Genomic DNA, 16368 nt, shown 5'->3' on the forward strand with positions numbered 1-16368 from the left:
CCTGATGGAAAAAAAAAAAAAAAAACCCCCTCAAAAAAAAAAAAAAAAAGTAAAAAAAAAATCCAGTCACTGCATTTAAAGCTTCTTTGGCCTTTGGCCTCATCAACTGGCACAATTAGGACATAAGCGTTACAAGTTTACTTTTACTAGTTCTCTCTTATTCACTAGTTCTTAAATGAGAGAGAACTATTGCCTACCTAAAAATTCTCATTATGTAATTTTCTTTTATTTCTGTCAGGAAGAGGAAAAACAAGGTTTCTTGTCTCAGAACATTGTGACCCAACTTCTACAGAGGTAGTGCTCACTCTCAGGGTGCAACCGAGCAAGTCACTGGCAGGGCTAAAAGTGTGCTATGGATGGAACGTGTACTCCCAAAATTCAGTGTTGAAATACAGTTGTGACAGGATAAAGAGAATGAAAATTGAATCTGACAATGATATTGGAAGGTGGGCCTTTGAAAGGAGATCAGGGTTACATAAGGCCATGAGGGTGGTGCCCCAAGATTGAATTTTGGTGAGAAGGAGAGGAAATGAAATCGAAGGCACTCTCTGCTCTTGTTCTGTCTTGTGATATGATGTCCCACACTGCCTTGGGATTTTGCAGGAGTGCCCACCAATGAGAAGACCCTCTTCAGACGCAGGCCCTTGACTGTCAATATTATGAGCTAGATAAATTTCTATTCTTTGTAAGTTATCCAGCATGGTATTCAGTTGTTAGTGACAGAAAAATGGACTAAAACAGATTGCACTCAATTTTAACCTACACTAATGAATCGGTCTCGGCCTCTCTGGGCTTCAGCCTTGTCCCTAGGGAATAGAGAACTTTCATCCTACTTCTACCCCCCCTTAGTAGCTCCTTCTCTATGGAGGAATGGTAAATCTGGTGATTGGAAGGGAGCCTTAAATATTTCCTAGACTACTTTCACCACGAGTAGGATTATTTACTCTTTGATCCATCTTCTCTGCCTGTGACAGAGTTACTGGAGAGGCTGACGTTCAAGCCCTCCTTGGTCCTCATTGACAACTCACTCTCCAGTCCAGCTTATAGAAGTCCTATGTGGAGTTAGGTAGCAGTTCTGACTCAACAGCAAATGGAGCAAGATACTGCTGCTCACTGGCTAGTATTTTCATGTGACTGCTTCTCTACCTCTTTGAGAAAGCAATCCAAAGGGAAAGAATGAAGAAAGAAAAGGATTCAAGTATCAAAAATTCACCTAAAATGAACCAGTCCTTTCTGTCCAACTTGTTTCTGCTGTAGTCTTCCCTGTCTCAGTGACTGGCCTCTTCAGCCTTTTAGGTGCTCAGACCCCAATCTGTGGCATCATCTTTGACTTTTCTCCTCTTCTATTCTACCTCTGATCTCTCAGCAAATCATCTTGCCTTCAAACGATACCCAAAAGCAGATCTCTTTCTATAGTTACTCCCATAGTTACCACCTGGCCTAAACCACCGACCAACACCGATAGCCTGGATTACCTCCTAACTTATCCCCTGCCTCCACTCTGCCACTCCCACCACCCACCATCGTCTACTGTCAATATAACACCCATTGTAATTCTCTTAAATGCACGTCATATCCTGTCACTCTGCTACTTGAAATCCTCCTTTGGCTTCCTGTGTGCTCAGCATAAAGCCAGCACAAATTGGCACCCCTTTATTTCTGCCCTCATCTAGTACTACCTTTCCTATCATAAATGCATCTCCATCCACCATGCCCTCCTTGGCTCCCCAGAAATGCCAGAGAAATTTCTACTGTTACTGAACGTAAGCCAGTTTGTTGCTGGATACACAGTAAGCCAGAACACAGAAACACCAGGCTTGTGGAGGAGAAAAAGAAAGGTTCTATTGAAAAATTCCAACAGAAGGTAATTGTCAAATCCACCTTCCTTAACATAAAAAAGATACAGTCTTTTGTACAGGAATGTTTTCCTCCCAAGTCTTCAGTCAGGTCCTATACTGAAAAAAGAATTGAAACTGGTTCAGTACTACAGCAGCTCCACTGGTTTCCTCCTTGCAGCTGGAGAGAGCTTAGGTCACTCAGCCCTCTCCAGCACATGTGCCCTGTAGGCAAACTTACACAACCAAGTTAGTATTATGTCTTTCATACAACGGTCATTAAAGAAAAGAAAAAAAAAAAAAGCATCAGGAGTAAACAATCCTGTGACACTGTTCTGAGCTATGTGACAAACAGTCAGTTCTTGTTTTGTTTTTCTCAGGGATTTTTTGCTATAGGGCACATGCACTCACCAGAAAGAGAAAGTGACAAATTACCCCCCTAGGTGGGGTAGCCACACCGAAATCCCTTCTCCTCCATTCTCCCATTCTCCTCTCAGGATTTTGGGAATGTATGCACATGCACCTGATGTGAGTTTAAGGCACCAAGTCCAGGACTTGAAATGCGGTCAACTATGCGGGCATCCAGGAACGTGACCATTACACCATCTGCTGGTCCTGGTATTTCTTATCAGAACAATTACGGTATTTTGTGTGAGCAAAAGGTGGTTATAGTTCAACAGGAAAATAAGTGATATTTTGGAAATCTACTCAAATTTGTTCCCATTTCACTACTGCATACCCTTGAAACTTGTGCCCTCTGGCAGGAAGAGTCTTCCCCAACCCCAGAGCTCAGAGACTTCATGACTCCCTGCCTCACTTCTTTGGCTTTTAACTCAGAACTCACTAGAATCCTCTCCCTTTGCCCTATTTAAAATGACAATCGACCCTTGTCTGACATTTCCTATCCACATTCCATACTCCCAGATTTCTCCATGGGATGTACTGCCATCTGATATGCCATGTCTTACTTATTCTGTTTACTATCTAATAATTACTTTTCTATGGCCAGAGGACAAATTGCCCCTCCCAGATGCATCACTGACCCTTCTGCCTTCCTCTCCCACCTGTAAGGACCCTTGTGATCAGTTGGGCCCATCTAGATAATCCTAGATTATCTCTCTGTTAAGGTCAGCTGATTGGCAGCTTTAATTCCATCTGCAACCTAATTCCTCTTTGCTATGTAAAGTATTGGGTAGTCAGGAAAGTCATGATCCATTTTTGCATTAAAAAACAGAAAAGACTTTCCCAATGACCTAATATTTCACAGGTTATGGGGATAGTTACATAATCTCTGAGGGCCATTAGTCTGACCACCTGCACTGCCCTAATCTTTCCATGAGAATGAATGGAAGCTCTTTACGATTTTTGGCTGGTTGGTTCATTGTTTTGGCTGGTTGGTTCATTGCTGTAGCCTTATATCAGCTCAATAAATGTATGTACTTGATGACTAAATTTGTCCTCCCCAAATTTTACTGTTGGAGTCCTAACTTCCTGTGTGGTATTTGGAGATGGGGCCCAGAGGAGGTAATTAGGATGGATGAGGTCATTAGGGTGGGGCCCTCATTGTGGCATTAGTGGCAGAAGGAGGAGGAAGTGGAGGAGGAGAGGGAGAGGAAGGAGAAGTGAAAGGAGGAAGAATAACAGAAGGAAAAGGGGAAGAAGGGTAGAAAAGGGGCAGAGAAGAATAAAAGAGGGAGGGAGAAATAAAAAGGAGAGAAAGAAGGAGAGGAGGAGGAGAAATCGCTCTCTTTCACCATGTAAGGACACAGAAAGAAGGCAGCCATCTGCACAACAGAAAGCAGACCCTTATCCACCACCCAATCAGCTGTCATAAGGACCTTAGACTTCCTAGTCTCCAGACCTGTGAGAAAGAAATGTTCAAGTCACCTATTCCATGGTATTATGTTATGGCAGCCCAAACAGATTGGTAGAATATGTCTTAATACTTACTGACAATTCATCCAGGAGACTTCACCATGAGCGATGCAAATACTTAACATCTACTATGCATTCACACTGTGCCAAAAAGTTGCTCAGCACTTTACAGGAAATAGCTCATTTAATTCTCACAAGATCCTTATGCAGTAGGTACAGATGAGAAATCCATAGGCTATTAAAGTAACTTACCAAAGAAATCCATAGGCTGAACAGTTGAAGAAATTTGCTGCTGCGTACATGCAGCTAGTACATGGCATAACCAGGTTTTATTTTTAAATTTTTATTTATTTTTAAACTTTTTTTGCTATAGGGTGCGTGTGCTCGCTAGACAGAGAGACAAGGAGACAGAAAGCGAGAAATCACCCCCCCGGGGGGGGGTATGGCCACACTGCAATCCCTTCTCCTCCATTCTCCGCTCGGGATCTTGGGCATGCATGCACACGTGCCCAGCGTGAGTTTAAGCCACAGGGTCAGGGACTCGAACTGCGGTCGACTACATGGGAGTCCAACAACATAGCTATTACACCAATTGCTCGTCCCAATAGTCAGGTTTTCAACGTGGCCATGTGACTTAAGTCCATGGCTATAACTTTCACACTCTGCTGCCACTATCATGTGGGAGTGGGTATCACTGGATCTTGCCCTCATGATGCTTACAGTCTAATAAGAATGACAATGGAAACACAAAGGCTCTCGGGAGTAGGATAGAAAAGGCACACTGAATGGAGCATAGAGACAGGAAAAAGTACTGCTGGATGGAAGCAACTGTGCAGAGTTTCAGGGAAGATGGGGCATTTGAACTGAACCTGCAGATGGTAGGCATTGTTGGAGTGGAAAGATCTTTTCAGATGGGGAGAATTACAGGAGTAAGGATACAGGAAGGCAGGGAAAATTGAGATGTTTTCTGGAAACCAAGATTAATCCAGTTGGTTTGAGCCCTAGGAGTATAGTTAGAAGATAGGGACTGGGATGCCAAATGCCAGGCTAAAGATCAAAGGAAATGTAATGATTTCTGCTAACAGTTACTAATGGGAAGAAACTGCCTGAAGCAACTGCCAAAGTCATGTCTGTAGCTGTATCTCAGGCAACAGGAAAAAGAGAAAATAAACTTCTTACTGGATAAGATGTTCTTCAAGCCTGTTAACTCTGCTTGCCACATTATAAAAGGGCAATCACGGGCCTGTAATTTTGGGTCCAGAGCATGACCTTATATATTTTAGATTCAAAAGGTTCTAAAAGAGAGTGAAAATAGATAATGAGAGCAAATGGCCCACTCCTGACTTTTGGAGAAGTTTGATTTTTGCTATTTCCATTTCAGGAATAAAATTACAGGATGAAGTGACTTGCCCAAGATTACACAGTCAGTAATTCAGGGACATGGATTCCAGATTTTACAACCATTATTGCTTGGTGTATCTTGATATTTAAGTGGAAAAGACCACATGGATGCATTTAGCTGATGCGGTCATCAGCATTCAGGTTCCTTCCTTCCCTTCATCCTGAGCAACAAGAGTTCACAAACTTAAATGCAAACCTAACAAATTTCCAACAATAAAGCACACTTTCTACTACTTAGGTTTTGTTTTCAAGACTCTAAGTAGTCCCAGGACTGGAGAAATTTGCACAATGCTCATGGCAGCTTCTGTGATAACAGAATTTGTTAAAGAGCTCTTGGCCCTTGATACAAATGTGCATGGCTTCTGTATATGATCATGTGCCCGTATACTTATACACACATATCCTTTTAAGCAATTTTAAAAGGCATGCTTTCTGCTAGCATAATTCTTAACATTCATGTCACTAGATGTCTATAATAATTTCCTCTGCAATTTCTATTACATCAAGCTCATTTTGCAGACGGCATAAAAAGGTCAGAGTTTGGTAGTAGGGAAGAAACTCTGACACTGGTTAAAGCTGCATTAGTGACAACTGAACAAGATGCACTTTGGAATCCTAATGGACAATTAGCTACTTGTCATTCTATAAGAATAGAGGAAAGGGACCAGCAGATGGCGTAATGGTTACATCGCTGGACTCCCACATAGTCGACTGCAGTGGGAGTCCAGCGACTTAAAACTCATGCCAGGCGGATGTGTATGCATGCCTGAGATCCTGAAAGGAGACTGGAGGAGAAGGGATCGTGGCATGGCCATCCCATCTGGGGGGACGATTTCTCACTTTCTGCCTCTCTCTGTTTCTCCAGAGAGCGCACATACCCTATAGCAAAAATCTCCCTTACAAAAAAAAAATAAATAAATAGAGGGAATGCTGGACTAAGAGATGGCATGATGGTTATGTCACTGGACTCCCACATGGCTGACCACAGCTCGAGTCCCAGACCTGGTGGCTTGAAAATCATGCTGGGTGTGTGTGCATGCATGCTCAAGATCCTGAGAGAATAGAGAAGAAGGGTTTTAGTCTGGGTATCCTCCCCCTTGGGGGTGATTTCTCATTTTCCCTATCACTGTGTCTGTCTCTTTCTCTCTGACGCATGTCCCCTAAAGTAAAAGCCTCTATAAAATAAATAAATAAATAGAGGGTATGCTCTTTCTCAAGTCATTATTTATATAATTTTATTGAAAAGATACTGTGCCCACTCCTCCTGCTCTTAAGATGTTTTTATTATTCATAGTGACCCAAGCTCCTTTAGATATCCCTGCCAGATTTATGTTTTTTCCTTTTATAAAAAATTGTGACTCTTTAACGAGTGACTCAAGAGATGAGCCTGATGCCTTTTCTCTGGCTTAACACAAGCCAGGTGTGGTACATTTGTGGTCTACCCCAGCACCATGAATAATAGAGGGGAATTCTCTCATCATTAAACAAGTCATGCCAAGCAGCTGGCATGTTGGTTAAGGCCTTGGAGTCCCACTTTGCTGACTATGGTTCAAATCCTGGACCTGGCAGCGTGAACATCATACCGGGAACATGCATGTGCATGCCCAAAATTCCAAGAGGAGAATGGGGAAGAGCAGACTATGGTATGACCATCTCCTCTGGGGGGAGACTTCTCATTCTCTCTCTCTGGTGAGCATACGCACTCCACAGCGAAAAATCTTAAAAATGAAACAAAACAAAAACAAGTTGGCTTAGATATAATCCAAGGAGGGTTAGTTTCCAGGAGAACCAGAGTCTAAGTCACATCTGAAGTCAGCTTAGGCTGCTGCATCCCACATGGCTGACTGCATGCTCAAGTCTCTGATCAGAAGCTTGAAAAACACACCTACTGCATGTGTGTGTGTGTCCAAAATCCCAAGAGGAGAACAAAGGACAATGGATAGTGGTGTGGGTAGCCCCCTTGGGGGTTGCTTTTTCAGTTTCCCTTTCTCCCACTCTCTGGTCAAGTGCATGTGCCCTATAGCAAAATTTTAAAAAGTAGTAAAATAATAAGGCACCATAGCCTGAATATCCCCATTTGCCCCCGTCCTCCCAGCCAGGTCAATTCCTAGTGAGATTTTAGTACCTTTAAAAATTGGAAAAACCTGGCCATTATGTGCTCAATGGGTTGGGAAAGTTGTATTCTCGAGGCTATTAATCCAGCATGTATAGGAGAATCAAGAAGAGATCACTGTGTCTGGATGCTTCCAACTCATTTTAACCCCTTTCTCCTCTAAATAAAAAGATAATGAGATCTCAAGCAGACTTTCTCTATTTGAGAAACACGGCTTTACTGCTTTTGTGATCAATGCTCAATACCATCACCAACAAATCAGTCCTTAGTCCCCAAAGTTTTTTGTGCCTCCTTAGTTCTCCTAGAATGTGTGTGAGAAAGAAATGAAGGAAATAAACTTTCCTACTGTGAGACTGAAGGTAGCTTTTGAAAGAACTGGGAACCTCTCCAAACCATCCCCTGCCCTTCAGACATAAAACATAAACAAGATCTTTCCTTTTCCATCATATTTAAGGCAGGAGACAAAAGTAAGGATATCATTCATCCTGACCTTTAGCCTCCAGCTGTTCTTAGTCAGGACCCTATTTTCTCAGGAATCCAATTAGGTTTGATACACTGCTCAATATTAATTTCCTCTTAAGAAGCTACTTCATCATTTGGAAAGTCCCTCGGGTTGAATAATTATTGAATTTCTAAATGGCTTCTGGCCAGCCTCAATTGTGATAGTGTTTTATGTCCACTAATATGAAAGAGACTTGTCTTAGATATTTAACAGCCCTGATAATGCTTTTCAGAGGGAAAAAAAAAAATCTCTCTCAAATGATTTTTGGAATCCTTTCAGCTCATTTTTCCCCCTAAGTCTTCTTGCATAATGCTCAATGCAGTCTCTGTAGAGATGAGTGACTTCCTTCCTTCCTCCATTTATTCCTTTTTCTTTCTCTCCATTACTCTCTTGACTCCTTTCTTTTTTATCCCTTTGTTATCTTGTTCCATAGAGGATTATAATGGCTAGGTAACTCATTAAGCTTTCTATCCAATGTCCCCAAGGAACAATTTTCCTTTTTTATAAGATTGCATTACAATTTCCATTCCCTTTCCCTGTCCTTTTGTTTTCCTGTGTTCTTTTCGGTTTCTTTCACCAGATGCTAAACCACATATTCATTTAAAGTTGCTCCTCACTGTTGCTCAAACTGTCAACAACCAGAGCCAAAAAGAAAAAAAAAGAAAAGAAAAAAATAAAGGCATACAAGTTTATAGGAGAAGAATGGGAGCTGGAAAGGATCCTATGACACCAAGCCCCCAACAAAGAGATGGAGCCTAGACACACCAGTCACCAATTTGTCTTGCAGTTTGTCCATGGCAACGCCACTATTAGAACACACATCTCCTAGCTTTCAGTCCAGGGATTTTTTAGGTTTGGGAGTGGTTTTTCATTGTTGCTGTTGGCCACTGAAAGTGGCTTGTGTGAAAGGCCTCTTTATAGGTCAGCGATTTGGAAAGACTACTCTCCCTTCCCTGGGTATTGAATAGAAGTGCTTGGCTTGTTCATTTGGTGATGCTCTGAGCTCCCCTGCATCCCCAGGTTTTGCTTTTCTTAGAAAAGGTGGTTTTCTTTTAGTAAGTGTTTTTCCCAAAGCCCTGCTCTTGCTGTTTGATTTCTTTTCCTGCCAACCTCTCACTACAATATACACCCAAAGTGAGAGGGAGGAGGAAAAGAAAGACAAGAAAAGAGAAAAGGAAACAAGTAGGAAAGGAGGGTGAGGAAGGGAAGAAGGAAGAATGAGGGGAGGGAGGGAGGAGAGAGGAGGCCCGGAAAGAAGCAATGTTCAAAATTAGCAATAGTTTATACAGGGAAATTAATTATGAAATATGCTTTCATTCCATTTTAATGCTCACATTCATATTTGTTAGAAAGGAATTCAGTGATTTAAGAGCAACCTCCAGTATTGGTCCCCTACCTTCCCTACTCCTACCCACTGTGTCCCCAACACCACCACCACCACCTCCTAAGGTACATTTCACTGAATCTTCTTGATAATGTTGGAGTATAATGTTGATAATGTAGGAGTATAATATTTCTTTAAAGACTCCTTCCTGTTGTGGGGTTTGCTGGCCCAGCACCCCTCTTTATCTCACCAGCAATTTCCCCATTCTTAGATTTGTTTTTGGAAGACTATACCTACCCAAATACTCATTTCTTTTGTCTTTTTCCTTTAACTCACAAGTAGTCTAGCCAAAATTTGTTCCATCTCTTATCACTAGAACTGCTCAGTTGATCCATAGACTCTTGAGAAATAATAAATTGTTGTGCTTTTAAGTCACTAAAATATGCAGTGATTGTTATACAGCATTATGGTGGAAATAAATAACTGATACCGATAATATGACCTTAATGAGTAAAACAGTGCCTGGCCCATAAATAGATACTCATTAAATGTTTGCAAGACTGAAATGAACTGGAAGATTAATATTCATTAATAAAGCATTGATTAAATATATTATGGTTAGCCTAATAATAGAACTATGCAAAAAAAAGAGTAAAAATTCAATGAACTGAGGCTTAGAATTTGTGTTTTTCTCATATACATCAATAAAGAAAGCATGCATAAAAAGCAGTATGGGGAACCAGCAGTTAGCGTAATGGCTATGTCGCTGGACTCCCACGTAGTCGACCGCGGTTCGTGTCCCGGACCCGGTGGCTTAAAACTCACGCCAGGCGCGTGTGCGTGCGTGCCCAAGATCCCGAGAGGAGAATGGAGGAGAAGGGATTGCGGCGTGACCATCCCCCCTGGGGGGTGATTTCTCGCTTTCTGTCTCTATGTCTCTCTCTGTCTGTCTGGAGAGCGCACGCGCCCTACAGTGAAAATCTCTCCAAAAAAAAAAAAAAAGCAGTATGTATCATGTAATCCAATTCTTAATATTTAAAAAATATACGCTGTAGGGGCTGACAGGTGGCATGGTGGTTAAAGGTGCTGGATTCCCACTTGGCCAACTGCAGTTCAAGTCCTGGAGCAGACAGCTTGGCCAACTGCAGTTCAAGTCCTGGAGCAGACAGCTTGGCTAACTGTAGTTCAAGTCCTAGACCTGGCAGCTTGCTTTCTCACTTTCCCTTTCTCCCTCTGGTCAAATTTTAAAAATAATAACAAATGTAAATAAATAAATAAATAAATAAATCTTAAAATTGCATATATTCACAGAAAAGGATCTGGAAGTATATATCCCAAAATATTGACAATAGTTCTCTTGATAGGAGAATAATAAGTACTTTCAGTTTTGTTTTTTATAATTTTTTTATCTAAAAATTCTCAATTTTATTTTGTAATAATAAAGAAATAAGGCCACAAGAAATCTTATTGATGAACTACTCTGATATGATATTTGTTTTCTTTCTCTAAAGCATGGCATTTTTACTGAGAACCTTGGAGGGCAGACAGGGAGAGGGTGATACAGTCAGGCTTTGTTTGACACCAAATGAATGTGCTGAGCACTACCATTGTTTCAAAACAGCTCTGTGTTTTGAAGCCCAGCATGGGGCCACAGTCTGCCCCTGGTGGAAATATACATTCTGCTGCATTGGCAGAACCTGGGGAACAGATCCCTCCCAGGGCCACAATATGGTGTGACTATGGGGCCTACCAAGGGCTCCTATCAACCAGGGATAGCAAGCAATGGTGTGTGCCACGGCCTCTTCCGTCCACTTTCTGTACTGTCACCTCACTCATGCTCCTTTTCTGGTCCTGCCTTAGGGAAGAGTGCCTGGTCAGCAGCTTTTCCTTACACTCCCCTACTTCTGGTCCCCACACTCCTCCTCTGGCACTGGACCCTGCCTGCCCCAGCCCATTGATTTGAGGGGCATTCAAGAACTCCACCTTCCAGGCATGAAGTAGATCCAAGCAATGCCCAGTGGAGGAGTTCTTCTCTGATCATTTATACACAGACCTGAGGTCACCACACAAGGGTTAAGTCAGAACTCTCTGTGGCCCAGTCTAAACCATTCCCTTTCATCTCGCCCAAGTATGTTAGCCTACCTATGAGATGTATGTGTGTGTGTGTATGTGTGTGTGTGAGAAAGAGAGAGAGAGAGACGCTGGGAAATGTGAGGTCTAGAAGAGAAACATACCTGAGTCACAATGAGAAAGAGTTGATGACATTGTTTAGATTTCACCATCCAGTGCCTGAAGCTAGCACCAACTCTGGAATTTCCAGTTACGAGAGTCAACAGATTCCCTTTACCCTAAGTTAGTTTGAGTTGGGCTTCTATCACTTGCCACAGCAAGAGTTCCCCCTGCCCCCACAGGGTACATTGCTCTCTGGGGTGGGAGGAGGGCGAGTAGGAGGAGAAAGCATTCCCCATCCCGATAGGTGTGTAGTCATGCCACAATTCTTTCTCCTCCATCTCTCCCTCCTTTTGGAATTTTTGAACATCCACACAAAGGCATCTGGCATTTTTCTTAAGTCGCTGGGTCCAAGATCAAACCACGAGGTGAGCCATGTAGGATCCAGTCACCTTAGCCACCTTAACTACCACATTACAAGCTGGCCCACCACAGCAAGAGTTCTAACAGTTAACAACCTGTAGGTAGCTCAGGGGAACTCTCAGAATCATTAAGTGTTGGAAGGACCCTTAAGATCATTTCTCTCAATGTCAGTGCAGCTCTAGAGCATTTACGTTAGACAGAGGGCAGAGGACTAATATTTATAAAGCAGCTGTGGCATGGCAGGATCTGCGTTAGACATTTTCACATCTATCATCTCATCTGATCTTCTCAATGACATTGAATGTTACATATTATTATTCTCATTTTAGAAATTAGGAAACTTGGGACTAGCAGTTGGCGTAAGGGCCATGTTGCTGGACTCTCATGTAGTCGACTGCGGTTCAAGTCCCAGACCCGGTGGCTTAAACTCATGCCAGGCATGTGTGCATGTGTGCCCAAGATCCCGAGAGGAGAATGGAGAAGGGATTGCAGAGTGGCCATCCCTCCTGGGGGGGGGGTGATTTCTCACTTTCTGGCTCTCTGTCTCTCTTTTTCTGGCGAGCATGCGTGCCCTATAGCAAAAACCTCTCAAAAAAAAAAAAAAATCAGGAAACTTGCCCCAGGTTCACATAAAGCTACCTAAGGCTTTTAATCATAACTTTGTGTTTCCTTACTCATTTGCCCTACAAGAATCAATGTTAGTGTTTGGGGAGTAGAGCTTGGTGTAGTAGACAACCTTAGTGCCCTGTGTCATAGCTCTCATCTCTCATTTTTTTTTCTTCTTTTTCAGTTTTTTTGCCATAGGTTGTGTGAACTCGCAGGAGAGAGACAGTGAGAGGGAAAGTGAAAAATCATCCCCCAGGGGAGATGGCCACACTGCAATCCCTTCTTCTCCATTCTCCTCCTGGGATCTTGGAATGCACACACATATGCCCAGTGTGATTTTCAAGCCACCAGGTCCAGGACTGCAACTGTAGTCAGCCATGTGGGAGTCCAGCACTTTAACCAACATGCCACCTGCTGGCCCCTCATCTCTGATTTTAGTCATGTACAAAGCTGTTGGTTTCCCAGGTCTCCAGCACAGGCAGCCTTTTGTTATCTGCCTCACAACTGTTTCCACAAGTGCAGGAAGTGTTGTGTTCAGAGGCAAGCCCAGTGTCTGTGATGCAGTGAGGAAGGGCTACAGCCTTCAAGGAAAACCAAAGGGGAACGAGTTGGTAGATACATACCTGAGGTGGGCAAATATAGGAAGCATTCTTTATGTTTCTCAGAGACCTAAGCAAAATTTAGTCCCAGTGACCTGAAAGAGCCAGTTGCATGTATATCTATCCATATATTGGCTTTTCCTCCTTTATGTTCCAGTCTACTTCATCTCTCATTCCTGTTTCCCAGAATCACCTCCCCCCCAAAAAAATCACCTGTTCTTCAGTCCTTATCTCAGGCTGATTTTGGAGAAATTCAAACCAAGATACGTGGATTCCAGGTAGACTGGAAATGAAGCCAATATTGTATATTTACTAGTAGAAGAAAAGGTTATTGTTAAAAGACCTATTAAAAATAAGCTCAGGGGACCAGCAGTTAGTGTAATGGCTATGTCGCTGGACTCCCATGTAGTCGACTGCAGTTCGCGTCCCAGACCCGGTCGGTGGCTTGAAACTCACGCCGGGTGCATGTGCGTGCGTGCCCAAGATCCCAAAAGGAGAATGGAGGAGAAGGGATTGCGGTGTGGCCATTGTCCCTGGGGGGTGATTTCTCGCTTTCTGCCTCTCTGTCTCTGTCTGGTAAGTGCATGCGCCCTATGGCAAAACAAAAACAAAAACAAAACCTCAGATTAGGCCAAAAAGTGGCCCTGAAACAGAATAATTTTAAGCCAGGAAATCTATTAAGAAATATGCCCTTAATCAGAACTCCCTTTGAGGAAGTACAAGATTTTTTTTTTCTTTTAAAGTTCTTGGAAAATGCTTAAAGTGTAGATTAAACATGCCTACAAGGAAGTACATTTAAAATTTAACCCTTTTTATCTTCTGAGTAAATCTTCAATGAAAGTTCCCCATATCCTCCTTACTTTTTGTGTTGTCCATAAGTCTTGACCAGCATCCTGGAGAATCTCAATTCCTGTCACTGAACCTTTTTTCCCACTCAAAATAGGTAGGAGACACGTAGCCATCAGTTTCCACCTGGAGGACAGCATGATATGTCAGTTCAGAATATGGTTGTAGGCAATGGAAGAGGGTCCAGTTCTAGTAAGCAGAGGTCTGTAAGCCAAGTTTTGCTACAGAAACAAAGAACCCCTTCTGATGGTTAATTTGATGTGTCAACTGGGCTAAATGATGCTGAGAGAACTGCCAAAACATTATTTCTGGGTATGTCTATGAAAGTGTTTCTAGAAGACATTGGAATTCAAATCAGTAAACTAAGTAAAACAGATAAACTCTCACCAATGTGAGACAGCGTCATCCAACCCAATGAGGCCAGGAGAGAATGAAAAGGTGAAGGAAGAATGAATTTGCTTTTTGGTTGGTGCTGGGACATCTACCTTCTCTTGCCCTCATCCAGCAGGTCTCTTTGTTCTTGACCTTTGGATTGTGAAACTTTATTATATCAGCAGCCCTACTACAACACACACACTCATTTCTCAGACCTTTCCCTTTGGACTGAATTATACTGCTAGTTTTCCTGCTTCTCTAGTCTGCAGATGGCAGACTGTGGGACTTCTCATACTCTGTAATCATGTAAGCCAGTTCCAATAATCAATCAGTCTCTCTGTCTCTGCCTCTGTCTCTCTCTCTCTATATATATATATATGTTTATATATAAAATTTATGCATGGATCTAAAAAAATTTTTGCACCAAAATAAACTCATACTTTAATTACATCTTCCCACGAACTTTCTGAAGTCCCCTTGTATGCTTAAAGTATAGATCAAACATGTCATGATAAATATACATATATACACATATATATATATATCTTTATTGGCTCTATTTCTCTGGAAAATGATGACTAATTCACCCTCCCTCCCCAAATGCAGTGACTTACAACTATAAAGGTTAATGTGATGGGGATGGGGAAAAGGCCTCTGCTCTGGTAGCTCCCACCACAGGACCCAGGCTGTAGAGCAGCCACTATCTGAATGTTAATGGTTACGATTGCCCAGTGAAAAAGAGGCAAAGCTCATATAGGCTCTTTAACCTCTCATCTGAAAGTAATATATGCTGTTTATGTTTCATCAGCCAAAGAGAGTCACATGGTCATGACCGAGCTCCACTAAAATTTCGGATGAGAATTGAGAAAAAGATAAAAAGCAGAATATATGGGAAAAATGTCTACCACACTTGGACAATCATTTAATTTATGCTCCAAAGCTCTCATCCTGTATTATGGGGACACTCATTTTAAGAGGTTATCATGAGAGGGGCCGGCCGATGGCACAGTGGTTAAGGGCGCTGGACTTCCACAGGGCTGACTGCGGTTCGAGTCCTGGACCTGATGGTTTTCTTTCTTACTTTCTCTCTCGCTCTGTCCTCTGGTCAAATTAAAATAATAAATAAAGTTAAATAAAATAATTTTTTTTAAAAAGGGGGTTATTGTGAGAATTAAATGTGAAACTGCCTGTAAAGGACCTGGCAAGCAACCATTACTTAATAAATGTTGCTAATTTGTGATCTACCTGAAATAGAATGTTAAGGTCTACTCAAACCTTTCCCACATCTCTGGGGTAACTAATAGCAAGTTCTTTACCCCTTTTCCATAAGTTATATTTTCTTCTCTTTAACATGCTTCCTATTTGTTTTCTCTATTTCTCTAAGCTCAGTCCATTCTAAGGTAAGGATTCTATCACAATGCTTCCCGCATAGAAATGATCTGACTATAACTACAGACTGAGAAATTATTTTCTATTTCGAAAATAATATTTCGAAAATAATAATATAAAATGATTGCATTTACTATTTGAGGCAAGTATTATTCTAGTACTCACACAACTTAGGTTTAAGTGCATGAGAGAGTATGGGCCTCGTTAAATAGAACATACTATCATTATGCTCAAAAAACTAGGACTGGGTATAAAGTTATTATAATAGTATGGGCTCTGTTGGCCAAGTATATCGTTACGGTTTCAATGGAACCATTATCTTGTCCAACAGAACACAAGGCAAGGCCTCCAAGGGCTTCTCCTGACTTCATGAGAGTGAGCAGACTCTCCTTTCCCTGGGGAAGACAGGGGCCTGGTAAGGTCTGAGCAAGAGCCTGAGGCACATGCTTCTTCCCCCTACCTCCTGCCTCTCACCAGCCTAGCTTCTGGTCTGAAAAGCCAGCATTTTGAGTATCTAGTCATGAGACTTTCTGTCTTTGGGTTGGATTGTCCCTCAAGTCCCTGCCTCCTCCTTGTTCCCACATGAAGGGCATGATCCTTAGTTTTATAAGGTGTTCATTATTCCAGAATATGGGCCAATGACTTTCTGTTCAGCAAGTGATTCAGCTCATGTGGACCCTGGGGTTGTTTACATTTTCAGGAACTGCTATTGCAAAATTCTAAAGAAGTTTATTTTACGTAGTGAGGTTACTTTTGCCAGATAAATTCATTTGCTCAAGTTATTTTTAAAATGTGATTTTTCTTAGCTCCTTAGAGAAGTTCTTGTATACGCTTGTTTGTGTGAGTCTAGGCCAGGAAAAAAAAAAAAAAAAAAAAAAAAACAAAAAAAAAAAAAAACAAAGCACACACGT

General features: G+C 42.0%; 1 protein-coding gene across 5 annotated transcripts in view; it reads right to left on the reverse strand.

Moving 5' to 3' along the window:
• Window positions 1-1186: 1186 nt before the first annotated feature.
• The window catches only part of C9orf72 (C9orf72-SMCR8 complex subunit), a 48129-nt gene continuing 32947 nt past the window's right edge, over window positions 1187-16368 (reverse strand). For 2 of the 5 annotated variants that reach the window (XM_027769792.1, XM_006143081.3), the window contains exon 11: window positions 13619-13819. In XM_027769792.1, the coding sequence (XP_027625593.1) occupies window positions 13660-13819 (160 nt within the window). In that variant the 3' untranslated portion in view covers window positions 13619-13659. Of the gene's footprint in view, window positions 1956-13605; window positions 13820-16368 lie in introns of those variants that run through there. The other 3 variants (XM_027769793.1, XM_027769794.1, XM_027769795.1) reach the window with 3 other exon arrangements.

The sequence above is a fragment of the Tupaia chinensis genome, unplaced genomic scaffold (genome assembly GCF_000334495.1).
Source record: "Tupaia chinensis unplaced genomic scaffold, TupChi_1.0 Scaffold000093_1, whole genome shotgun sequence".
Lineage (NCBI taxonomy): Eukaryota > Metazoa > Chordata > Mammalia > Scandentia > Tupaiidae > Tupaia > Tupaia belangeri.